This window comes from Suricata suricatta, chromosome 5 (genome assembly GCF_006229205.1).
Source record: "Suricata suricatta isolate VVHF042 chromosome 5, meerkat_22Aug2017_6uvM2_HiC, whole genome shotgun sequence".
Lineage (NCBI taxonomy): Eukaryota > Metazoa > Chordata > Mammalia > Carnivora > Herpestidae > Suricata > Suricata suricatta.
The window spans coordinates 106,548,195-106,574,551 of record NC_043704.1 but is presented as its reverse complement, the minus strand read 5'-3'; the positions used below and the strand labels follow the sequence as shown (position 1 = coordinate 106,574,551).

General features: G+C 42.8%; 1 protein-coding gene across 3 annotated transcripts in view; it reads left to right on the top strand.

Annotated features, from left to right (window-relative positions):
• KCNAB1 (potassium voltage-gated channel subfamily A member regulatory beta subunit 1) overlaps positions 1 to 26,357 on the top strand; it is a 452,797-nt gene that overhangs the window by 184,437 nt on the left and 242,003 nt on the right. Inside the window, exon 1 of one of the 3 annotated variants that reach the window (XM_029940000.1) lies at positions 5,466 to 6,557. The exons of the other annotated variants lie outside the window; for them this stretch is intronic. Within the exon in view, the coding sequence (XP_029795860.1) occupies positions 6,337 to 6,557 (221 nt within the window). The 5' untranslated portion in view covers positions 5,466 to 6,336. Of the gene's footprint in view, positions 1 to 5,465; positions 6,558 to 26,357 lie in introns of those variants that run through there. 3 annotated transcript variants of the gene reach the window in all.

Below are 26,357 nucleotides of genomic sequence, written 5' to 3'. Positions count from 1 at the left end.
TAATTTAATGTTTCCAAAATTTTTAGACTGTAATACTGAATTTTCCCCCTCATAAGAACCAAGCTTTTAAAAAATACATAAAATGGCACTATTTATTTTGCTTTTTTTTTTTAAGTTTATTTTTGAGAGAGACAGAGACTGCATGAGTGAGGGAGGGACAGAAAGAGAGAGAGGGAGGGAGGGAGAGAGAATCCTAAGCAGCATCCATGTTGACAGCACAGAGTCTGACATGGGGCTTAAACTCCTGAAAGTGTACCAAGAGTCAGACTTAACCAGCAGAGCCACTCAGGCGCCCCCATTAAATGGCACTATTTAAAGCTTTCCTCACAAGGACGCTCTTGAAATGAGGACCAGTCAGTCGCAGTGAGGCCCAGTGGTTGAGGGTCAACTCTTTGGAGCCACGCTACCCTGAGTAAACCCCGGCTCTGCAGCTTCCTGCCCGTGTCACCTTGGGCAAGTTATTTAACTTCTGTGTCTCCTGTTTCCTCATCTATAGAATGGTCTTGAAAACCCATTACTTCTCCCATGGGATTATGTGCCAACTAAACGAGTTAATACATGTAAAGAGCGCCTAGGCTATAGGAGGTATAGTGTAAGTCTTACTGGTATTAGTAATTGCCGGGGTCTCCTGGTGACTGTTTTTCCCCCCTTTGCTTGCTTGAGAGACAAAGAAGGTCCTGACAGCCCTGCTTCTAGTACATTGACATGGATACTTAGCAGTGATCAAGTGTGTATCGTGGGCAAGTATTATTTCATGCAATTTCTATAATTATCCAAAGAGGCATGTTCTTGCACCATTCTTTTGGTGAAGATTCTGAGGTGCAGGGAGATTGGGCACCCTGCTCAGTGCCACGCAAGGAAGGGACACAGCAGGGCTGGGATTCACACCCAGCTCCAGCTGACCCCACACTCTCAAGTCCTCCCATGTTACCATGAAGACTCTATGATGATCATGAGAGGCTAGGGTGCAAGTTAAGTAGCCTTTGGTCTGTTCCTAACCAGCTCTGTCACCATGACTTTAATGACCCTTGGACGTGAATGCCAAAGAATTCCAAATATCAGGTAATGAATCAAGACCAGCTGAGACCCAGGTGAAATTGCAGAGTAAGTGATAATTTGGTTCCCTGTGATCCTGTAACCCCCACAGCTCTCTGTAAAAGCACCCTGCGGAATCTGTACAGATCCCTCTCATATGTCAGGTGAGAGAACAGAGGTACAGAGAGCTATAATGCCACCCGGGGTCATAGGCAGAGTGACAGAGCTGGGTTTGGAGTCGGGTCTTGGCCTGCTGGTGTGGGCCTCTCTCTACCACCTCAGGGCCCATCTGAGGTTGCTGTTTACACATGCCCAGTATAAAGCAAGCCATTGAAAGGGAAAATTGGCAGAATAAGGAGATCATTAAGAACAAAGGAAAGTACTAGAAAGGCCTTGAAAAGCACCACTTCTTGGATCAAGAGTTACTACGTAGAGGCCTTACAACTTTGTGGAAAGGAACAAAGGAGGTCTATTTGGAGGTCTTCTTTGTAGTCCATTTGTCGTATTAGCTCAGGACATAGGGAATGGCACAATAATAGCACTGTCCTCTGATTATGACTTTTAGGAGCATCTTCTTAGCGTTCCACTCATTCCTCTGGACCAGTAATAATAAGAATTAAAAACAGGGGGTACTGGGTGGGTCAGTTAGCTAAGCATCCTACTGTTGATTTAGGTTCATGTCCTGATCTCACAGTTCATAGGATCAAGCCCCGCATCAGCCTGAGATGACAGTGGGGTGCCTGTTTGAGATTCTTTCTCTCCTCCTCTCTCTGTTCCTTCCCTGCTCTTTCTCCCTCTCTGAAAATAAACCTATTTAAAAAAAAATAAAATAAACAATATCTATATCTGTACTTGTTTGTGAAGGCTGCTATAACAAATTACTGTAGATGGGGCACCTGGGTGGCTTAGTCAGTTAAGTGCATTAATTTTGAGAAAGAGCATGTGCATGAGCAGAGGGAGAGGCAGAGAGGAGAGAGAATCCAAGTGGGCTCCTGGTGCTGGGCTGGACCTCACAAACTGAGATTAAGACCTTTGTGAGTTCATGACCTGAGCCTAAATTAAGAGTAAGTTTAATGACTGAGCCACCAAGATGTTTTGCATCCAACTCTTGATTTCACCCTGCTCGCGACCCCGCTCGCACTGGGCTTGGAGCCTGCTTAAGATTCTCTTTCTCACCACCCCCCAAACAAACAAACAAAATACTGTAGATTAGTGGGCTGAAACAATAGTTTCTTATATCTTCCTGATTCTGGAGGTTAGAAGTCCAAGATCAGGGTATCAACAGGGTTGATTTCTTCTGCTGCCTCTCTTTGGCTTGCAGATTGCTGTCTTCATGTGTCTTCAGAGGCTTCCCCCATCTGTGTATGTGTCCTAATCTCTTCTTATAAAGACATAAGTCATATTGGATTTGAGCCTTCCTTAATGACCTCATTTTACTTCAATTTACCTCTTTAAAGACGGTGTCTTCAATATGGTCCTATTCTGAGGTACTTACTGAGAGTTAGGACATCACCATGTGAATTTTGTGGGGGGTACTCACTTCAACCCATAACAATGTATCTTACATTTGTATCTACATCTTCTTTAATTTAAGAGTTAAAGTTTTATTTATTTTTGAGACCAAGAGAAACAGCACAATCAGGAGGGGCAAAGAGAAAGGGACACCAAAAATCTGAAGCAGGCTCCAGGCTCTGAGCTGTCAGCACAGAGCCTGATGTGGAGCTTGAACCCAGGAACCCTGAGATCATGACCTGAGCCAAAGGTAGATGCTTGACCAACTGAGCCACCCAGGTGCCTGCATCTACACTTATATCTACGTCTATCCTTATACCATTGCCTGTGGGTCTTAATTGAACCCAAAATAATACTAATAATTCTTCCAAATCCTATTGTATGACAATAACAGGATACATATCTAATCTTCCCACCTTAATTAGCATGTGGCCTGTTAGCATGAACTTATTAGGAATGCACGGTCTCACAGCTGACTATCTAATTCACTGGCTCCTGAGACCTACTGCTCCATTAATGCTGGGAAGGGTGAGCACAGCTGGGGAAGTCCCCGAGCTGCTGGCTGACTGTCAAAGCCCACGTGGCGTCAGATCTGAAAAGGCACACTGCAGGTAGCCAGAGAGGCTTGCGCTCTGAGCATTCCTCTGGTCTCCATTCTTTGATTCTCTCTGAGGTGGACTAAAGGCGGACACTTGTCAATACACAAGAGGTGCAGATGTGAATGTGGGGCAATTATTGGCTCCTTTTAAGTAAGCAGGCAGTGTGAAACTAGAACAGGCAGGATTTTCCCCCTTTTTTCTTCTTTTTAAGGAATCAAGTTTATCCAAGAATTTGGCATCTTCCCATATGCTTTCCTTCCTCCCTTCCTGCCGCCTTCTTTCCTTTGCTTCCTTATCTCCCTCTCTCAATTATTCATACAGTGAGGGCCTGCTAGGCATAAGGCACTGTGCTCGGTGCTGTGAGGGTAGGGAGGTGACTCAGAGGCTCTCTGCCTTGCATGTTTTGTTTGATAGCCTCATCCCTGCTCTGGTTTGGGTTATGCTTTCAGGGAAACCTGAAAGCCATGTTGGCTAACTGTGCAGATCTGCAGCGCCCTCCTCCTCCGCCCCCTCCCCGTGGTATCAGCAGCACAATTTCATCAGCCCTCAGCCACCTTGTCATACCTCCCTCCCCTCAGTGCCCAGGCAAGCTCCTGACCCCTCTGGGCCTGTGGGGAGCTCCAGGCTCTGTCCTGCTTCCCAGGCTGCTTTGTTTTCCTCTCTGAGCTGTTCTTTGGATTCCTCCCACTTCTTCCTCTTCTCATTTTGACTCTTTTCCTGATTCACATCCATCATTTCCCATGAGCTGGCTTCATATGAAAACATAAAGGTTCTAATGATCTGCTTCCTCTGCCCACTGCTATTTGTTCCCGGGAACACAGATCCCTTCAAGAACTCCCTACTTGGAGCCAAGGGAAAAAGAAGGCATCATTTGCCCCTTTCCACAACCCTCATCCCATCTTAAAGTTATTTCCCAACCACTGAGCATTAGGTCATGTGTTTATTTTTTTATAAAGTTACAAAGGATTAAGGATAAGCTTCTACAAGAGGATTTCAACCTTATCTGCAGGTTATAAAATGTTAAGATTCATCTCTGGATTAGAATCCAAAACAGGCACATATTCTACTTAAAAACTTCATTCATATGAGTTAATTTGCCTGGGAAGAAGTGGTCAGACCTGCTTATTTTTTTTTTTTTTTCTTCAAAGCACATAGACACTGCCAGAATGTGTATTCTCCCCACACTTGCCAACCTTTGGGAAGACCACCTCCCTTCTCCTCTGTTAATCAAATTCATGCCTCCTGCAAATTCCTTATCCTCTTGGAAGGCTGCCCGGGCACCCCTGAGCTCCTTGGGGTCCAGACTCTGTCTAAGACATCTTTGTACCCTGGTGACTAGCAGAGCCAGGGACCTGATAGAGATTCAGTAGATGTGTGGGGAATGAATCAAAGAACTTTTCTCCAGCCTTCTATAATTACTCCCCTGCTGAACTCTAGCGTAGTGTCTGTACCACTCATTTGAACGCTGATGCACCTCTGACTTGTTAATTAGCCCCTTTAAGACTGAATGCCTTGTCCTTCCCACACAGATTGCCTATTCCTTGAGAAGGACAGTGCTTCATTTCCCCCCATGTTTCTATTGCCTAGCACAGAGATGGTGCTCACAAACACGGTCAATATAAACCCTGTTCCTTTTTGCTTGACAGCAATGTCTACTGGGGACCATATTCAGAAAACTGGTTTTGCAGAAGCCACAATTTTATTGTAAGTGCATCTATAAAAGGAGTCTGGCTTCCATGCATTTCAAATGGAGAGACGAATTATCATCAGCCAACTGATGCTTAGTTTTGTTCAACTACATTTATTGAACTGTTGCTTTGCACCTGACATTGAACCACATGATGTTTCTACCTCGCATAGATTCAAAGTTGAGAGGACTATTTTGCTGCCCACCCCTAACCTAGGGATAGTGTTTGTCATCACCAGCGGCCATAGGTGACAGGTGGGGAGTGTACATAGTCCCAGCCACCTGGCCCGGTCTTTCTGGGTGGTGACGTGGACCTGCCCCTCACCTTGTGTGGCCCCTGCCTGGGCGCTATGGAATTGCTGCCTCTTCCCCTATGCCTGGTCCTCTGAGATCCAGAATAGATTTTACAGCAAGTTAGCGGACTTCAAAAAGTCTGTACTGTGGTTTTTCAGGAAACTTCAAACTTAACTGTCTTAACGAATAACGCACAAAAGGGAAATGAACTCTGACGGGGCTAATAACAAGGATTTCAAGTAGTGGTTTTGTAAGCCAGTCACAGAGTATTCACGTGCTCATTCACTGGCGTGTTCCGTGGCAGAAGCACCCCCACTCTGCCTGTTCGAACTGTTGTGCGCAGCAAGATCTGGCCTGAATCTGGGCAGCCCCCGCCCCTCCACGCCACCCTTTATGAGCTGCCCTGCAGACCCCGTTACAGCAAGTGTCTGCTGAAAGTGGTCCTTGCCTACCAGTCGCACACAAATGCTAGGAGCTCTTTAAAGGGGCCAGCCTGCTCCACTGTGCAGCAGCAAACCCGTGTCAGCAGGGGCTCAGCGTCCCAGGCTTCCGCCTGAAAATGAGTGGGGAGGGGTCTTGAGGAGCCCCCACCCCCTTCACCCCCTGGCGACCTCCCAGAGTGGGGCGGGGAGGGGAAGGAGCTGACAGTCTGAGTGGATGGAGATCACCGGTCCCCGGGGACCAGCTTGCGATTAGCTGCTGCTTGGATGCTCCCCGTGCCAGTTGAGCATCCTGCCTGTGGTCCAGAGCTTGCTGGCGGCGCATCTTGCGGTATATGCCTGCGTGGATTTGAGCCATCGCCCAGAGGCGAGCCCGCATTCAGACACGGTGGACCGGCTCCGGCAGTCGGCGCGAATGCTCAGCTTTAGGCTTCTGCAAAAGCCTCCCGACTGCACGGATTTGGCTGTTTAATCAGCCGAGATTACTGCCCGGGAAGATTTGCGAGCCTGATCCGCGTTCCAGCTGCTGTGACAACTTCAGGGCTGGCTGTTTACTTCTCTCGGAGCCGGGGACTCTGTTCTGCACCGCAGCCACTCCTGCCACTTGCCCGGCTCCGAAGTCGGCCGCGAGGACTCCTCTGACGGCATCCCCAGAAGGGGGAGCAAGGAGGGGTTAAAAGAAGAGCAGAAACCCCCCCAACTGCTCAACCTCTCGTGACTGCCTGTGTTCTGGGGTTCTGAGAGGGACCGTGCGCTGCCCGGGGAAGCAATGCAAGTCTCCATAGCCTGCACAGAGCACAATTTGAAGAGCCGGAATGGTGAGGACCGACTTCTGAGCAAGCAGAGCTCCACCGCCCCCAATGTGGTGAACGCAGCCCGGGCCAAATTCCGCACGGTCGCTATCATCGCGCGCAGCCTGGGGACGTTCACCCCTCAGCATCACATTTCTCTCAAAGAGTCCACCGCAAAGCAGACTGGCATGAAATATAGGTATGGATATAAGATTCCGTCTGCCCGGGGTTTCCGTGTTCTATACGGGTGCGCTGGGGGACAGTTCATCCGTTTTTGAAAAGTGACTTCCCCATGGGTTGCCTAATTTATAATACTCAGGTGTCTCTAAAATAGACCTTTAGGAGATGGGGAAACCCAAAGTGGTTGTGTTGTGTGCATATGATATTTTTAAAAACGCAGCCCATTTTGTATATTCTGAAGTATTAGGAACACCTTAGCAGCTGTATGAATTCCAGTCTGTAGAGACTAACACAACTGCTGAAAACTGGCATTGCGATCAGGGTAGTTTTTCAACAGCAAATGTGTTGGTCCTGTTTTATGGTACCGATTGTAGTTTCTGTGATTATGCTATTCAAATTAGTTTCCCATCTAGTACTGCATTCTTATTTAGCTTTCAAAAGACCAAGGCAGCAAATGCTATGCAAGCTCTTAGGGAAGTTTTGTTGCAGGAAGAAACGCCTGTAAAGGTAGATTAGATTGAATACTGACATATTTAAATCTAAATTATGGCTTTGAATAAAATGGAGACCTTCTTGTGAAATACGGAGAAAACGTCATTTGTTTTAATATGCATTTCCTCATAAATTTTTAAGCTACCTTTTTCTCTAGCTTGTTTTCCAAAGTTGGAGGCCTTCCTGGTAATAGTTGATGCTCTCTTTAATAGAGAATGACTTAAATCCGATAAGTAGAAAATTTCATTGTTCACTTCTGTGACTCCTGCCTTCTCACGCTATCTGCTTTGCACTGAGCCTTCCTGGCTTTACTTCTTTAAAACTACTGTGCTTCTAGTCCCAACGTGTTTGCAGAGGTAGAGGAGAGAGGCTAACGGGGCATCTTCCAAAAGCTTTGGTTATTCTAGTTTGCAGATGCGATTTTGTCAGTTACTTACATTTTAACTCTCCCTCATCTTTGTTAGGAGCCAGGTTTTAGGAGCCAGGTTTCAGGATGGAAGGAACTTGGTGCAATTCAAATAATGCACACCTCAGGCTTCCCATGTGGGGTTTCTGCGATAGGCATTTAAATTAATTTCTACAGAAGTTACCCTTAAAAAGTTTCTCTGTAGAGGTACTGGAGAGCTCCTTGCAAAAGCACCAAGCACTGTTGTTTTGATGGATTTTGGAGCCGGTAAGAAAGCAAGCCATGTGTATGGGGGAGGCACTAAGAAACCATAGCTAAAGCTTTTTGCCCCAACTGCAGCACGATGCTAGCAGCCCGACTTCATGCAACTCTGCTTTTCCCGGTGTTTCCGTGGTTGAGGAGGGGGGGCCCACAGTGACCCTTTGGTAACTGAGACCGCAGGCTCCAGTGTGCTTGGCATTTTGTATATCGGCTCAGCTCAGCTCCTGTGGCACACACTCAGCCCTGCCCCTGGGGTTCTGCTCTGCATGCAGTCGGGCTGCCGTGAGGGAGACTGGCTGCTGTCTTATTCAGCAGGGCCACTAGGAATGGGGCACTTGGAGATCAGATCACAGAGGTCACTTTAATTGTGTTGACCAGCATTTTAGCAGCATCATGATAAACCAGAAAAAAACAAAAAGTAATACCCCTCCTTTCTTGTGGCACAGTTTCATAGTTGCTTATGGATCATTGTGTTGGTAGAATTTGGTTTTAATAAGCTTTTCAGAAGGCAGGAGATTTCCATGCAGGTTTTTCTGGTGATATGTACAGCTCAGTTCAGGTTGGATAATAGTCTCTTTTTACAAAAGCTCAGTGAGCGAGTAAGATTCACGTGGGCATCTTCCATTCCTGGAAACTAGGGACAGCTCTTTTCTGACAAAAAGTTAGCCATCTGTGGTTTTCAGTATTCTTAGACTCATTTGTGGTTTATGGTGACTGGACAAGATTCTCCACTTGCCTCTTATTCTGAACCATCTTACCCATGATGGGCAGGTGGTTCTCTGTGTGTGTGAATGTGACTTCACCCAACTCTCCTTCAAATTTCATTCAGTGCCTTTAGGAAGAAGTTGAAATTATGCCAAATGTACACTTAAGGTTAGAGAAAGAGAGGGAGAGAGACTAGTTCTGCACTTTATAAACAAAAAATGATAGAAATGTTATTAGCCAAATTACCCTTTTCTTTGTCCTTAATGTCACTAAAATATCATGGTATTGATAACAAATAGCAAAAATTTTAAAAAGTGGCCAGTTGTATTTACAATAACCTTCTCAGCTTTGAAAATGACTTCCATAGGGATAGCTTAATCTAGGATTTAGAAACTCTATAGGAGAGTAAAAAAAAAAAAACTGTGCTTTTGTAATCTTTTTCTTAAGGGGAGGGCTGATAGCTTTCATCAGAATTGGAAAAGTGTCTACCACTCACTTCTTTTTTATCCAAAAGCCATGTTCTAAAGAGGTATTTTAGTCAACAAATATTTACTGAGTATTTATTCTGTTTCAGCAACCTTACTTGAGCTGGGTTCACAAAGGTGCAGAAAGCAGACAAGGTTTGGGGCTCACATTCAGGTTGGGGAAGTGGACCACAAGCAAGAAAACAAATAATAATCTATTAGGAGACATTTGTAGGAAGGCTTCATTTTGGGGGAAGATGATGGTCATGCCTGAGCTAACTTAACTGCTCTACCTTAAGGCTACTGTCCCTGCTTCAGTTCCAGAATTACAGTTCCATCTTGGGGCATGAGTGATAATGTGCCCATATCTGCCATCCTCCAGCAGTGCTGTAAAAGGTGCTACATGAACATCGAGGACCTCCTTGTCACAGCCCTGATAAAGGAGCAGAATGTCTCCAACTTATCTGCTGCTTTATAATTTTTATTTTATTTTTTAATGTTTATTTGAGAAGGTACAAATGGGGAAGGGAGAGAGAGAGGGAGACAAAGAATCTCAAGCAGGCTCTGTGCTGTCAGTGCAGAGCCCAGTGTGGGACTCCAACCCATGAACTGTGAGATCATGACCTGAGCCAAAACCAAGAGTCCGATGCTTAACCGACTGAGCCACCCAGACACTCTTACCTTATAATTTTGAAAGCCCAACTCCTATTAAAAAGCCGATGATTACTGTTCATTAATCAGGAACTTATGAACTTGGCATTTGAGAAAGAATTAATATATACTTGTGTGAAGCATCTGAATTCTGCAAGAATAAAATACTCAGAGCCACTGTTACTTTCAAACCACCATTGTGCAAAAAGCTTGCATAAAGTTAACTATTGTTTTAAGGCTGAGGGTAAAAGAATCCACTAGAAAAAATCTGCCATTCAAAGGCTACTTTCAGTCCAGGAGAACAAGATTCCACCTACCCTTGATCCTGAGGACTATCCTGTATGTAAACAACATAGGACTATTGTGTTTCTTATGGTTTTTACACCTGTGCTCTGTTAACGCAGGAGAGTTGCTTTCTTTTAGTTTGTGTGTATTTTAAATCTGTGTCCATCACACTGTGTCTAACAGTTTGATGTATTCTCTGTAACCATTTCATCCTAAGAAAGCCAAATCACGGAGAAGAGACGTTAAATTAGATTTGGTTTTGTTGTTTTTGTTTTGTTTTTGCTTATTTGGGTGGTTGAGTCTCTTTTTAAAATAACTTTCTAGAATGATCCTACTAGAATTTGACATGGTCTCAGAGCCTTTGTCATTCAGACTTGAGCACATTTGTACTGATATCTACCCACCCCCATTCTAAAATTGTTACTTTAGTCCTAGAACAATTTGAACAGTGATGGACCCAATTCATGAGAAAAATCTTACCTATAGTGTGTACATCCATATCAATAAAACCTTGTGCTATAACGTTACAGGAAATAGGCTTTGAAATTCTTAAGAGAATTCTTTATAAGAATCAATAATTGAGCAATAATCTTTAAATTCCACTTTAAAGAGTTACCTTTTCCATTTTTAGGTTAATCACCTTTTACCATTTTTGTCACTTAAAAATCTTTTTGAGGGCACCTGGGTGACTCACTTGGTTGAGCATAGGTCTCTGTGCTGACAGCTCAGAGCCTGGATCCTGCTTCCGATTCTGTGTGTCCTCTCTCTGCCCCTCCCCTGCTCATGATCTGTCTCTCTCTGTCTTACAAAAATAAATAAATGTTAAAAATTTTTTAATATATTTTTGAAATAAGTATAGATTCAGAAGAATTTGTAAGAAAACTATAGAAAACTTCTGTGTACCCTTAATCCAGTTTTCTCTAGTGATAACATCTTATATAGCAACAGCACAACATCAAAACTATTTCATTGATATTGGCACAATTCACAGAATTTTTTCAGATTTTCCCAGTATACATGTATTCATGCATGTGTATATTTGTAGGTCTATGCAATGTTATCACATGTAGAAGTTTGTGTAACCACCACTACAGTGAAGAGTCAGAATTATTCCATTACCATGAGGCTCCCTCATGCCTATCCCTTTATAACCACATCCATATAACCTAGTATAACCATATATCCGTATAGCCCTAGTCTTTGGCAACCACTGCTCTCTGATCTAGCTCCATAATTTTCTTGTTTCAAGGCAGAAATATAAGTGGAATCCTACAGATTGTAATCTTCAGGGATTTTTTGCCGTTCAGTTATAATTCTCTTCAGACCCAACAGAATTGTTGTGTGTGTCTCAGTAGTTCATTTCTTTTTATTCCATGGTTTGGATATTTCAGTTTGTCCTTTGGTGGATGAATGGTTTTTAAAAAAGTCAGGTGGTTGTCCTTATTTTAGCATACACTGGATAAATTCGGATTACAAGATTATCCTCAAATTTTCAGTGCCAATTAGTAGCTTGGGGAAGAAAAATCCAAACTACCTAACTTGGCATCTGAGGTCCTTCATGATGTGGCTTCCATCATGTTTACCCAGTTGTGACTCTGTTCTCATCTTTCCTCTGATAACCACATGCATTATCAGAAGTATCTACTTGAGAGAGGACCCATCACAGTACCCAGAACCTTCGTGTTTGTTTTGGTGCTTCTGTATCATTTTTCCATTCTGGCCATTCTACTCTAGAATTCTCCTATCTCACTTGATCAGTCAGACAAACTCCTATGCATTCTCCAAGATCCAACACTAGCATAACCTTCTCAGTAAAACCTTCCCTGGCCCCACTCGGTTTAGCATTAAACCTCGCTCTTCAATGTCTCACTGCAACTGGTTCTTACTTCTGTTGTGGAGGCTATTGAAGGCATACTGTTGCTATTATCGATTTGCATCTGTGTCTTCCCCATTAGTCTATGAGCAGCTTGAGTTTTGGATTTTATTCATCTCTCTAACCCCAGAGTCTAATCTGGCACTTGGCACATGATCGCTACTCAATAAATGCTTGGAAAATGAGTGGCTATATCTGTGGGACACTGTTAAATGCAAAACAAGAGGGCTGTCTGTTGAGCCTTTACAGTTAGGTGTGACTAGGCAGGTACACAAGAAGGCTGCATATGTGTACCTGTCTAGTTACAGTACAAAGGAGGATTGTTGCTGTAGTTTGAGGAGACCTCATTCAGCAGAGGATGTAGGAGTCAGGGAGAGGTCACATGAGAAAAGCCATGGAAGCTTGTATTGGAGGAGAAACACCAACATGAGCAGAGAGGAGGAGGGTAGCAGGCTACAGCAGGGGGGCAGCATGTCCCAAAGACCGGGCAGGTGGTGTTGAGAAATCATACAATAGGGTGGAGGGTCCATGCAGGGAAGTGGGTGGGAGAGTGTCTTGCAGGTAAAGAAGGGTTGGATTAGGACACATCAGAGGCCAGGGTAACCCATTTTAGACAACAGGTGAACATGGGCAATGGAGGTTGCTGATTTTTGAACAGTTGTCTTGTTAAAGTTCTGTTAAGAAAGGATTAACCTGGCGGTTGTTCCAAAAAACATTTGAGGAGTTGTAAATGTGAAGTAAGAGAATGTGCTTTAATTCCATAGCATTCCCTGTTTTCCTACAGAGAATCAGGACTACACAGAAGACTCAGACCAGATGCCTTTCCCATGCTACTCCTTTCGCAGCCTCTTTATTAAAGCACACATGTCATCCACCGTTCTCTACCTCCCACGAACGGTGGGCAGATTTTGAATCAAAGCAATTGAAGTCAAGATCAGTTTTGTCAGCCGATTACGTAAAAGGCACTGAATGTGTGTATGTGTGTGTGTTTGAGCACATGCGTATGGAGAAAAGTGGGAGGAAATAGGTGGGCTGAAGAGGGGGAGAGAAGCGCCAGCTCTGTGGTTGTGTTTCAAATAGAAATATTTGATTTCAGTCCAGAGAAGAGAGCAGCTTGGTTATTTAGAATGTCAGTTTTTTCTTTTTTTAAGAATACCATTGTGGTTTCCACTGATACCATGGGCTTTCCTCTCTTCCTCAAAGCAAAATGGTGAGAATGGGGAGGTGGGGAAACTTTCCTGAAAATTAGTTGCTGATTCAGTCTCCTGGAGTTTATTCCACCTCTGCAAGACAGCAGTCAGAAGTCTGGCATCCATGGGCTGGTGAGAAAACGGTAGGAGGGGAGGCAGCCTCCCGGAAGTTGCTAGGCAAACGTCGTTCCAGTTTCATGGCTCTGGAAGCGTGTGCGTGTGTGCCCACGTGCACACATGTGTGTGGCACATACAAGTTAAGGAATCTTTCCAAAGTGTTTCCAGAAACAGCTCATCTTCCAGCTGTAATCTTCAACTGGGTTGTTGCAGAAGAAGTCTCTAACCCCAATCCACGCAATGCCCCCCTTCAAATGCACTCCTTTTATAGAAATCCTTTCTTTAAAGAAAATTCTGCAAATGCTTGAACTTGTGATAATTTTGAGAAATGTTCTGAAAGGAGGGGGGAAATCCTATTATGTTCAAAAGGGATGTTAGATCCAAATATTTGACTTTGAATTTTCAAATTTGTTTCTTCAAATACATCATCTGTCATTAGTATATTCATGAACAGGATGAGATTTAGGTCCAGTGAATCTGATCAAAATAAAGAATTCTTGGCTTTTTTGAATTCAAAATTCCTTTTAGGAGAGAAAAACCCTGTACGAGAAGAATTGAAATCAGAAGCATTGATTCCTACTTACAGTAATATTAAAGTCATTCTTAAAGTCATTAATATACTATGATAAAAAATTATTCACTGTTGCCAACTAATCATTGTTGTATGTATAAAAAATGTTTTGCTCACCAGTTTCCTACTCTTTAGAATTAGAAAATAAAGAGGAAGAACTTAAGGCAAAAGTCTTAGACATTTCCATTTCAATACTAAGAATTTTTAAACTTATGTGATCACTGGAAATGAGTGAGTTCGTAGTGAATGCTAGTGCTGAAGGAACTTTTGATGCCATCTAATTCAGTCCTATCATTTTATACAGAATGGCCAGTTTCTTGGTCAGTTACTCAAGGAGTTGATGGGAGAATCAAGGCCAAACTCTGGTCTCCTGACTGCAGGAGCAGAATTCCTTACTCACCTTAAGCTTCTACACTGTACCCTCTTGGGTATGCCCGATTTTTCAACATAGGAAGAAGCACAGTGCATAAAATGCTTCTAGAAAGGGCAATTTTCTTCTATACATAAGCACAGTTTTCAGTTCAAACTTTTCTTTAGAAGAAGCAAAGCCTTATTGTTCAAGAAGAGAGCCAGATAAGCTTTCTTCATCTCTTACAGAATTGTGAGGACCCCAGAGGAGCCCCATGGCTCTCTCTACTTGTACATGTCTTGAAACTGGATGAAAATTAAGTTCTAGAAGATAGTGTGCTTAGTGTCACACTTTCTACAGAACTGGTGTCTCAGAAAGAGACTGAAAAAAACCATGGGCTCAGATGATGAGACAATGCTCCATGTCAACTCCAGATATGAAATGCTCATTGGGGCATTCAGTACTGCACAGACGTTACTCTCCTCCATGCTTTTAGAGGTTACTTTGAAAGCCTGCTCCTGAGAGTCTGAATCAAAATACATTTAAAAATCCTCATTGCAAGTTGATTTTCAGTTACTCGGACTGGAAACCAAAACAGAAGCCCAGCAGTGATGCTTTTTCTTGGAATCGACAACTAGGGAGGACTCTGAGAGCACTCTCACAGGCCATCTGGCCCAGCCCTCGTGAGAAATCTGTCCTGTTTTTCCAATTTGTGCTGTGCAGCAGCTACTTGTAATGGCCCCTAAAGAAATATTGTGTAATCTCCTTTCACAGCAGTCATGGAAAACAATATTGGCTCTTCTAAGAATTAGAATCATTCATTAAGCTCTGAAACCTTCCAAGGAAGCCATCAAGTGAGGGTTTTGAGAACTCTTGTCTGTGGTCTGGACACTAACAGTTGGGTTGGTTGGAAAGTGAAGATAAATGAGGGGCCAGGTGGCAAGGGTAGAGCAGTGAGGCAAGGGGGGACCCCCAGCAGCCTGCTGGAAGATCCCAACCCCCTGCTGACACCTGAGGAGGGAGATCCCTCCCATTCTGGGCCAGCACCTGCTCACCTGGTCTGACTGTTTGTTGCTAGACTATCTAAGAGTCCAAAAAAAAAATTGAGATAATTCCTTATTGCAGTCCATTTGGCTCCTTTCAAGGTGCACTGGAAGCTTCTGGAAACTTCTTGGCCTCTCCCCTGTTGACCTGAAAATAAGCTAGCTATAATTTCTTCCTCCATAAGATTCCTGAACTTGAAAAACATTACTAACACTCAACCTCCTAATTTTCAGGATGGTTCCAGCTTTTTCCTCTGAGATTTCATTTTCCGATTCCCCACAGTAATGAGGACACTCCTTGAAAGCCCTTGTATAATGACTACATCTTCTTTAGCTCATCCTGAATGGATACCTTTCCAAGGAAAGGCCCAGCCTTTTCAGTAAGGAAGAGTAAGATCATCTAATAACAGAAACCCGCTCTGTTTGCTTGTTTGAATTTAATGGCCATGCATACTGGTTTTAGGGAGAAAATCGGTTTTAACACTTTGAACTAATCTTTAGGAAAAATTACTGTAAAATGTTTTAAAATTCTAACTTACTAGAATCATGGAGTATGACTATGCTGATACACAGCAACTCTTATGAGATCATTGGCTCTAAGGTAAAATAATAGTTGAAGTCTCTTGGGTTAAATAGTGCAAATCTGATTTATAGGATTCAGTGGCAGTTGGGTATCCAAATAGAAAAAACTAATAGCTTATAATAGAATTCACTTGCCTTTTGATACACTCTTACAGAGAAGTTTTGTCTGCGTATTTTTTTTAAATCTTGCAGGTTTAAAGATCAAGGCAATTGTACAGAACCAGTATTAATACAAGGAAAATTTTCTGTGTTGGTAATTAGCATCTTTCAAGACAGTGGCCCTGGAGGGACTTAGCCTCAGGAAATTCCAAGCACAGTGTTCTCCATGATGAGTTTCTATCTACTAGAAGGCCCATCTGGCTTAACAGAGCTCTTATATAAGAAAAGTGAGCTTTTTCCTGAAGAACATATGCTAATAAAGCAGACTCTTTTCCATTTCTTTGAAATTAATTTCCGCTTTAAACTTGGTTTTTTATGTTACTGGGCTTTTGTTGTTAGAGTCTTTGGCCTGAGCCCACAGCAACAAGCTGGTTATAAAAATCAACTGTGTAAATAACATGGTTTTAATGAATGCTACTCTGTCAACTCGGGACCCAGCAAAGAATCCCTCTGAGGTATTTTGATGAAAATAGGCCTTTTGACTCACTATTACTCCATTACTCACCTCCTCCTTCACGAGCACCTCTACATTATGGAATCTTTACATTTACTGAAAAGACTGGAAATGCTCAGAGAGTCTTTGATTGCCCAGGGTTTTCATCTTGATGGAAAACATATTTGCTTAGTTTTAAGAGAAGACCTATGAACTACTTAAACTCAAATTAAGAAGTGGGAGTTGGGAAATTCATGGTCTGATGTACAACTTCTCTTTAATAATGGCTTCTCTTTTATTTGCAAGGGAGAAGTTTGGGGTTTCACTTTTACCTGAATACAGTTTCTCCCAAAGCCATCTTCTGAAATCAGAGGGCTCCAATCATAGTCCATGGAAACCCTGGGTCACTCGTAACCCAGAGAAGCGAGTGTGTACTTGCCCGAGGACTTCAGATTCTGGGAAATGTTTCTTGCAGGTTTCAGCAGGACCTTTTGTGGTCCTGTTTCATAGAGAAATAATTTAGAAAGGGAAACAGCAAGCATGCTTAGGAAGCAAAGCTGGATACTTCATAATAGTCGTTTCCTGTTTCTGCCACAACCATTGCAGAGTCAGTACCTTCACTAACAGTTCTGGAAGTCGGGAGTCAAAAATCAAGGTGTCAGGAGGGTTGTGCTCCTTTGGGAGGCTGCGAGGTAGAAACTCACATTCTTGCCTTCTCTGGCTTCTTGAGGACATTTGCATTTTATAGTGTGTGGCTCTTAAAGCACATCTTTCCACGTCTGGTTCTGTCTTCACATTTCCTTTTCTTCACTTTGATCCCCCTGCCTCTCTCCTAGAAGGACTCCTAGGATAGTCTAGGGTCCACCCGGCTAGTCCAGGATAATCTCCCCATCTCGAAATCTTTAATGGAATCACATCTGCAAAGTCCCCTTTATTACATAGGGCAGCTAATCCAGGATAATCTCCCCATCTCAAAATCTTTAACAGAATCACATCTGTGAAGTCCCCTTTGCTACCTAGGGGAGCCTATTCATAGGTTTCAGAAATGAGGGCATGAACGGCTTCGGGGGCTGTCGTACAGCCTACTGTAATACCATGCTGCTGTGTTATGCAAGGGAGGGGAGAGTTAAAGTCACCCAAAGTATCAAGCATTACATCCTCCTCACTTTCTCTAACATCTAAGCCTGATTTAGATGAGGCAAGACTGCAAAAGGGATAATGAGGTCACTGAAAATTCAGGGCACTGGGGATTTTCTCTGTGGATGGCTACAGCTTAGGTTTTCAATCAGAATAAGAATTCCTATTCACAACATATAGCTCCAGTGTGAAGAAGCTTAAAAAGTATCATCTTGGCCTTGGCAGTTACTGTGATGGCAGTTATTGTTTAAGTCTGCTCTGCTTGTAAGACCCCTCAAGGTAGCAGCTACTGGATATATCTCTTTTTTCTTTATTTTTCCCCCTTTCTCTTAAGATCTAAATACAAATGAGAAGATTTGGAGGTAGATATTAATAGAAAAATCAATGGATGGGGGCACCCGGGTGGCTGAGTCGGTTAAACGTCCAACTTCAGCTCAGGTCATGATGTCGCCCAGGTCCATGAGTTCAAGCCCCATGCTGGGTTCTGTGCTGACAGCTCAGAGCCTAGAGCATTCTTGGGATTCTGTGTCTCCCTCTCTCTGCCCCTCCCCCATTTTCCTCTTTCTCCCCCTCCCCCACTTTCTTTCTCCACCCCATGTTAAATATATCTGCATCCAAATTTCATAACTCATCAGTGAGATATGAATCCCACTCCTTCCTGTAGCACGTGGCGTGGCGGGAGCTGGAGCAGCATGTCTGTCTTCCTGACACGATGCATGTGTGAGGCTCCGTGCGCATCTTATAACAGAACTCACCCCTTCCATAGAACTCCTGCTGTTCCTACCTCGTTAATGTTGTCTCAGCAGCCTTGTGGGGGAGGAAGGGAGGAGTTTCTTACAGTGTTGTGAAATTCTTTTCCTGAACTCTATTAAATATTATTCTCTTGAAGTCATTATGTTGGCCAGTCAGTTTAATCACAGCAAGGCTTTTCTTCACAAAATTTGTATCTATTCTGACATAAATTTTCTTTTCTTAAAAAATTTTTTAAAAATGTTTATTTTTGAGAGAGAAGGACCATGAGTGAGGAGGGGGGGGTAGAGAGAGAGGGAGACACAGAATCCAAAGCAGGCTCCAGGCTCTAAGCTGTCAGCATGGAGCCCGACAAGGGGTTCAAATCCACAGATGGTGAGATCATGACCTGAGCCGAAGCTGGATGCTTAAATGACTGAGCCACCCAGGCACCCCTATTCTGACACTAATTTTCAAATGTTTCAATCTCATGCAGTTTTCCTCTGTGAATCTTTGTCTCGCATAACAATAGAGGAAGGTGGTTGTTCCTCAGTTCTTTCCATCCCCTTCCAAAGGCCCCCAGTTCCTCCATCAAGGCCTAGAATAGTGGGCTTTGAAGATAGTACTCTTGGTGCCAAGTCATTCAAATTTATATACCCTCTCTTGGCATGCAAGCATAAGTACCAGATTGTATCAAAGTGGGGGTTATAGTGGGCACAAAGTGAGCTAGAAGAGATTCATTGGTAATCAGGAACCTTTGGGAATTCAGAAATAGGGAATCAAGAATTAAAACAGCCAGATAGTATTTATTTGAGGCTGTTAGGGAGGCAATGCTTGAGTGAGATGGGGGCGAGGGAGTGACCTCTTTGGGAACCTTGCAGGTCATGGACTGTGCTACCACCCTGAATAATAGAGCTGGACGCAAAGCATGCATTAGAATGCAGTGGTGGGGGAGGTAATTCTAAAATGGGAATGGGGGATGCCTGAGTGGCTCAGTTGGCTGGGCATCCAACTCCTGATCTCAGCTCAGGTCTTGATCTCAAGTGGTGAGTTCAGGCTCCATGTTGGACTCCATGCTAGGTGTGAAGCCTACAGAAATAATAAAATGGGATTGGAGCTGGGTACATATTGCTGTATAATCCTTCACAGGGCTGGACAACTCCGCATGCATTTCCAATTCCATCACATCACTTTGAATAGATGTAACAGTGTATTTAGAGCCACCAGTGAACACTAAGCACCACTAGTAAGCCCTTGGGAACACTGAGGGGAGGAGCCTGACCTGTCTTTGCTATACCCCAAATTAACACCAATAGGTTCTGTATTCTAACTTGGAGAAGACATTTTCCTAATACAAATACAGCAATGACAACATTGGTTAATGTTGACTAAGGAAAATAAAAATAAACCAACTGAAGTCTGTTTTTTCTACTAATGAACTCTAGATGGTCACTAATGAAGGTCCCTAATGAAGCAAATGTGATGAGTTTTTTTTTTCCAAATGTGATGAGTTTAATAAGTGTACTATTTCCATTTCATTTTTTTTTTAGCAGGAAGGCATATGATCACATAATACCACTGATCAAAGTATTTGACTTTTAACAATGGTTTTAGTTTTAGCAATAAAAATATTCATAAAAGGCTTATAATTTTTCTTGTTGGTTATTGATGCTAAGGATGTTAGTCATTTGACCACTTGATATTTTGAGATGGAAATGCTTTGCGGAAAGGGTTTAACAAAAGACAAATACAGTCATTATCAGAATGTTTGAATAACATTCTATGTCACTAAAATCTTTGTCGATTGTCTCATGTAAACATTTTAGTGAAAGAATTGAAAGAACCTAATGTTTTTTTTTATCTTTGAGGAAAATTTTGAAAGAGGGTGGCAAGTACTGTTCTGTCCTTTGACAATTACAGCAACTGAGGCACAAAAACAAAACCTAATGACATATTGTGTGCTCTAAAATATCAGACTTTTTGGTTTCAATTTTGAGTTCAGACAGCTTCTGGCCAATAATTTCCTATGGTGACAAGCATATATTTATGCCAGAGGTGACTCAGAACAAAAAGAAATCTAACATGGGCAAGTGACATTTCTGGACAGGATTCTCTTTTCCCTTGTTGACATGAGGTAGCGGGATGGTCCAGGTGCTTGGTGTCTTTCTTTTTTTTTTTTTTTGTATATGATATTATTAGAAACTTGTCTTGAGAGGGAATAAGTACATCTTTAGGTATTAGTAGGTAAAGCTACATACAGTTCAGGGAGGAAACGTATTTTATAATTTTTTTGATAAATATTTGTCATAAATATTTAGTCCAGCAAGGTGTGTGTGTGTGTGTGTGTGTGTGTGTGTGTGTGTGTGTGTGTATGGTACGAACACAAAACGTGGATAATAGTGAATGGTTCCACAGTGTAGTGGCTAAGGGTCCTACAGCATTCTTTACCCAGCTTTGTCTTCACTAGCAAATTACTTCTCTATGCCCCAGTGTCTATAAGATGGACCAGGTAATCCTTTCTGGGGTTGTTTGAAAGAGTGTATGAAATAATGTATGTAAAATACCCATTGCTATCCATCATAACTATCAATAACACGGGGACCAGAATAGATGAGGCTCTAAAGCATATGATATCATTGCAATAGGTGATATCATTGCAATAGGTCTTTTTGAAAAGCTTTTTTGCATTAGAATATTCATATTGTAATAATTCCCAGTGTAGCACAATGTCTGGCTTGTTGTGGGGGACCAATAGAAGTTTGGTGGCTAGGTGATTGGAAATGGAAAATGGTTCCATTTTCATAAGCTTCAAAGGCTTCCATAAGATTGTATTCCAGTATAGCTCTCTTGGCTTTTTGTGCAGGCTTCATTCTCTACCAGACTTATCTTCTTGACAGTCATGAAGAGTTTTCTTTCCTTTGATGGCAAGAATCCTATCTGCTTTTGACCTTGGCTGCTGAAAAGCCTGACCTATGCTTGCTGTCCCCCCCATGGTGTCTGTTATATCTACTTAGACCTAGCCTTGTACCAGAGAAGAATGTAAGGTGATTCCTCAAACTGCATGGCTTACAGGAAAGAAAACTAAAAATGGCAAGTCAAGATGGGAATTAAGGATGCTTGTAATATTTGTCTTATTCTCACCCTCAACAGTGCACATGTCCTTGAGAAGCATCTGCTGGCCAAACACTGCGTTGTTACAAAAGGCAAAGGTGCAGCTGTGTGCAGGGTCCTGAGGGAGAATCTTGCAGGGACTGCCTGAGTCTTTTTGTTTTTCTGCTAAGAATATGGTTTGTGTAGGAAGGTGATTCCTGAGTTATGATGACTTGACCCTTGACAAAGAAGGGGACATTGAAAGCAAGGTGGTTTATACAACTATGTTTCTTATGGTCGTAAATGGATTAAGTCATAAAAAGAGACTACTTCCATGCAAACTATACTTGGAGGGCAAATTATTTATACCGATAAATAATATAAGTTCGTATCGATCACTTAAAATATGTGATATAACCATTTCAAAACTCCTTCAATGACTTGGATTTTGCATAAAACATGAAGTGCAAGTGGAGCTGGCTGAATCTTATCAAGGCACATCTAGTCACGCTGGCCTTTTTTCAATGGCTGCAGCAGCCTGAGGGTCTGAATTCCCTAATGACCTAGGTGGGAGGACCACTTGATTCTCCAAATCCAGCCCACACCGAGCTATCTATCCTTTTCTTCTGAGATGCATGAGCAGAGACAGGATCTTCTGGCTTGGTTGCAGTGGGGGCAGAAAGTGTGGTTTTCGTTTTCAAAGGTCTAGGTCACTTGAAGAGAGTCAATTTGGAGAGAAAAGGCATTCTGAGATTAAGTTGAGATTCTGTTAGATGGGAGATTCAGTGGGAGGTCCGAGGCCCCATAATCCTTGGTCCCTGATAGCATTCGAAGAACCTGATAGGACCTCTTAGGACATGGCCCTGTGGTATAGGAAAGACTGGATCCCCAGTCAGGGATTCAACCTCCCCTCAAGATCTATGAAGCTTCCGGTGTTGCTTGGAAGTAGTCTCTGTGTAGTCTCTGGGGTAAAGTGGACAGATGAGCAATGGTGGGAGGGTACCTTGGGGACGTAGACCTCAGGACCTAAAACAACCCAAGTGACATGGAGAGAGCAAGGAGAGAACTAGTATCGTCTGAAAGTTAAATTTCCTGTCAGCTTGGCAGAAGGGCTCCTGTGTTGAAATTAATTTATAGAAAAATGTTAACATGCTATATTTCCCAAACACTTGAGCTTATGGCTTGGGATTCTTACTTGCTTTGTCTGTATTTTGGAAGGTATACAGTTTGGGCAAGAAGGACAATCTAGGCAAGATGGGAAGTCAACCAAAAAAGGATGAGGAAAAGGATAAATCCTTTGTGCTGTAGAGATAGGAGTCCCCAGGCTTAGCCATGCAGAAACAACACATATTTGTCTTAAGGGTGAGAGAATTTATTTTGGAACTCTTTTTATTTGAATTTTTCCATCATTTCTTTTTGTTCTGCCTTCACAACAATAGAAATTATTTGGTTAAAAATTTCCTCTTAAAGGAGCACTTATTTCTCAAAAGAATGATTACACGGTCTCTGCTTAGGTTTAGACCAAAAGAGAATGTTATTAAAATTGAAGCTGAGTTTTGTAGTGCAGAGCTGTGTGTAAAGAGAGAATGAAGGACTCTGAAGTTGTCCTGGTGAAATGCCCCTTTGAGAGAGAACTGAGGCCAAGGAAAGTGCAATTGTATGGCTAAGGCAGAGCAATGCTGTTTTGGAGAGGCTGTTGACGGACCACATTATTACTGAACTATCACGCACTGCTCTAACAGTGTAGCAAGAGTTAGTGGACAACTCTGTCTCATTATTAAACTATTGGTCTTAAAGCTTTCTCATATTATGATTATTCAGAATGGAGTAGGGATTGTACAGAATAAAATCCTAGCAGAGTATCATGCTCATAAATATGTATTCTTAGTTATTAAGACTGATAGGATTTCTAATGAATGGATTCACTCAACAAATATTTCCTGAGCACCCACTTTATGCCAGGCACTGTTCTGTGTATTGAGGATCAAGGGTGAACAGAACAGTCTTTGCCTTTAAGAAGTTTACATTTTAGCGGCACCTGAGTGGCTCACATCATGATCTCATAGTTCATAAGTTCAAGCCCTGCATCAGGCTGTATACTGTCAGTGCAGAGCCCACTTCAGATTCTCTCTCTCCTTCTCTATGCCCCTCTCTCACTGATATTATTGCTTTCTCAAAAATAAACATTTAAAAAAATAATTGGAAAAAAAAAAAGTTTACATGTTAGAAGAGGGAGAAAAAGAAACAAAAAAAAGGATTAAGCTACCAGGAGGTGATACCTGCTGTGAAGATAAGCAGGGCAAGGAACAGAAAGTCCTGGAGAATGCTATTTAAAGAAGATGGACAGGGATGTTTTTTGATAACTTTTCATTGTAGGCTGGAAGAAAATGAGGGAGAGAGCCTTCTGAGTATCTGGGGAAGATCAATCCAGACAGAGGAGACGGCGAGTTCAAAAGCCCTGAGGTTACTTGTTGCATCCGAAAACAGTTAGGAGTCCAGGGAGGTTGGAATAGGCCCGGAGGGAGAGTGGCGTCCAGGAGCCAGATTGGGAGGGCCTGGTGGGCCATGATGAGGACTTTGGTTGCCTTCTGAGTGGGATGGAGCCATTGCAGGATCTTGAGCTGAGGAGTGACAAGATCTATGTAAGCTTTGTAAGGATTGCTCGCTGTAGAGGTACAAGTACAAGTCAGGGGGCCAATCGCGTGCTGCAGTCAGGATGAGGTGGCTTGAACTGGAAGTGGTGGGAGATGTTTAGGTCTCTTGTAGACAAGCCTGTGACGCTAACAGTGAAGTTTTTACATGTGGAGCTGCTATTTGGGGCTATTTGCTACAATGGTTAGACTTGTTTGAATCCAGTTCTGCCACTTACACTGTCTTTGAAGCTGGGTTAGCTTTTCATCAGTAAAATGTAGATGGTGACAATATCTGTCTTACAGGTTGTAAAGAAGATTAAGCAAAGAGCCCGGAACAACAGTGATCTTAATAGTTCAACATTTTAATTCTATCATGTTCGTGTTAGGAAATGTCTTATGATCAAGATTGAGAGTTTTTCTGGTCATGTTTCTTTGCTCTGAACAGCTACTGTTAAATGGATGGTACAGTTTCAATGGATGGGACTGTATAATTTAGGAAATACAGTGTATCAACTTAAAAAAATTAGAATGTACATATACCCTGAGGATTTATTAGCATTTGCTTTCAGATTTTTACTAAATGTTATTTTCCCTTCCAGTTAGAGATTCATTCTTATTTTCCTTTTTTTTTTTCCTCCTTTCAAAGAGAAAAACAAAAAAATACTCACCAGCCCCCCTCCTTCAAATTTCAAAACTGGAAAACAACCCTTCCTGTAGGAATGCTGGCAATTTTCCCCTTGCTTTACCTAAGTCTCCCTGGCACTATACAGAGTTGCAAACAATAAATCATTTTTAAAATAAAAGACAAGCATTCAATCATATTATTTCTGTGATTCTAGAAATCTGGATTTCAATTCTGGATTGTTTGAGTTTTTGATGGATGGAATTAATCTTGAGTGTCAGGTGGACACAGCCTTTAGGGCCAGAGGGAGGCTTCAGTGCTCTTTACCACGGAGGTGTTAGCCTCTTTGGTTCACCGTGGCAGTGGACAGCCCCCACGGATTGCCATAATGCAGGCTTCTGGGGTCTGTTGCTCATGTTGTCCTCCATCAAGCCAACAAACCTGTATTTAGTCCCTGTTATGTGCGTAGCACTGGGGCAGAGTCTGTGCATAAAGCAAAAGAAATACTGAATACCATACTTACCTATTTAAGGATCGTCTCAGCTTTTTACCTTAGTGAGGAGACAAGATTGCCCTGCTTAAATGAATTGAGAATAATGGAAGTAATATAAAACAGATTCTCAGGAGACTTAGAAAACTGTAGCACATTGAATGGATCCTGACTCACCCAATCCTCATGGTTACCATCAAAGAAAGAGAGGGTAGCTGACTTCTCACAAAAGGAGGAGCAAGGAGAAGGCTGGCAGCTCCTCAGTCCTCCTCCCATCTTTGTGATGAACCTAATTGTCAAGTGTCACAAGCCAGAGAAAGCAGGGGCAGAAGACTGGGGCTTCACAATACTAGGAACTAGAGTGAAAGCTAGGTGTCTAGTGCAATGTTTCTCGTTGGTTAAGGGATGAGACTGGTCCTATACAGATGGCTGCCCACAACAGGGGCCAGCCACCTCCCACTGGGCTTGCTGAGAGCGAGATTTCAGCAGAATCAGCCCTGACACTATCTCTACTTCCCACTACTCCCAAATGAACATGGAGAGGGCAAATGGGGAGAAAATGAAAAGTCTCCTTGGGGAGTAGAGAAGTGCTCTTCCTTTTTCCACCAATCAACAAGGGCATATAGAGTATGTTTCCTCCCTCTCAAAAGCCAAGAGTGAGACTACAGGAAAATCACTTAAAATTGTGTATAACTTATCTACCATCCCCCAAAGGAGGGATGGTAATGGATGCCATCCTGATTGTTAGCAAGCCACAGGCAATTGCTGGCATGTGCAGGAAGGGTCACGGGAAAGATGGCAGGTGCCACATGAGGCAAGGGCATGAAGTATGAAGAGGTGTGATGTCAGGATTCATTTGGGGCTACAGACCCTAGAAACAGAAGCCAAACAGAGGAGACTGTAGGCTAGATATTTCTCCATTATCCAGGGAGTACATATCAGAAGAGGTGGTAAGAATGTATCAGCTGAGGGTTGACAGACTAATTTCATAAAGGGCCTCACCTTCTGAGCTCCAAGAAAACAACCCAGGACAGTAGTTAGGCCCTAGATGTGGAAAGAACTAGAACTCTCCACAAGTAGAACATAAAGGAGATGTCTCTTTCCCTCTCTCCCTCTGTCCCTCTGTCCCTCTCTCCCCCCCCCCCCCTCCCCCTCCCCTTCCCCCCTCCCCCTCTCCCTCTCTCCCTCTCTCCCCCCCAGAAAAAGCATGCAAGGAAGAGAGGGAGAGGTAGCTCAGAGGCAGAAGGCCCTTTCTTCCTCCATTCTCATATGCCGATGGCATCTTGCCTATGGTAAAATCAGGGATGGGAAGGCAAAAGATACACAAATTAGATAGGAGGTTGACATTTAAAAAGAAACAAGGCTGAGTCTGAGAAAGTTTTAAGAAAATTGACCAAAAAGGTATGAAATTGGGCCAACATAGCCTCAGTGGAAGCCATCACCTGGTAGAAAAGGAAGATTCAAGGAGTAAAGTTGAAAGTAGCAAGATAAAGAAAACTGGTGTTTATAATCCAATGAGGCGAGGTAAGGGTATGTG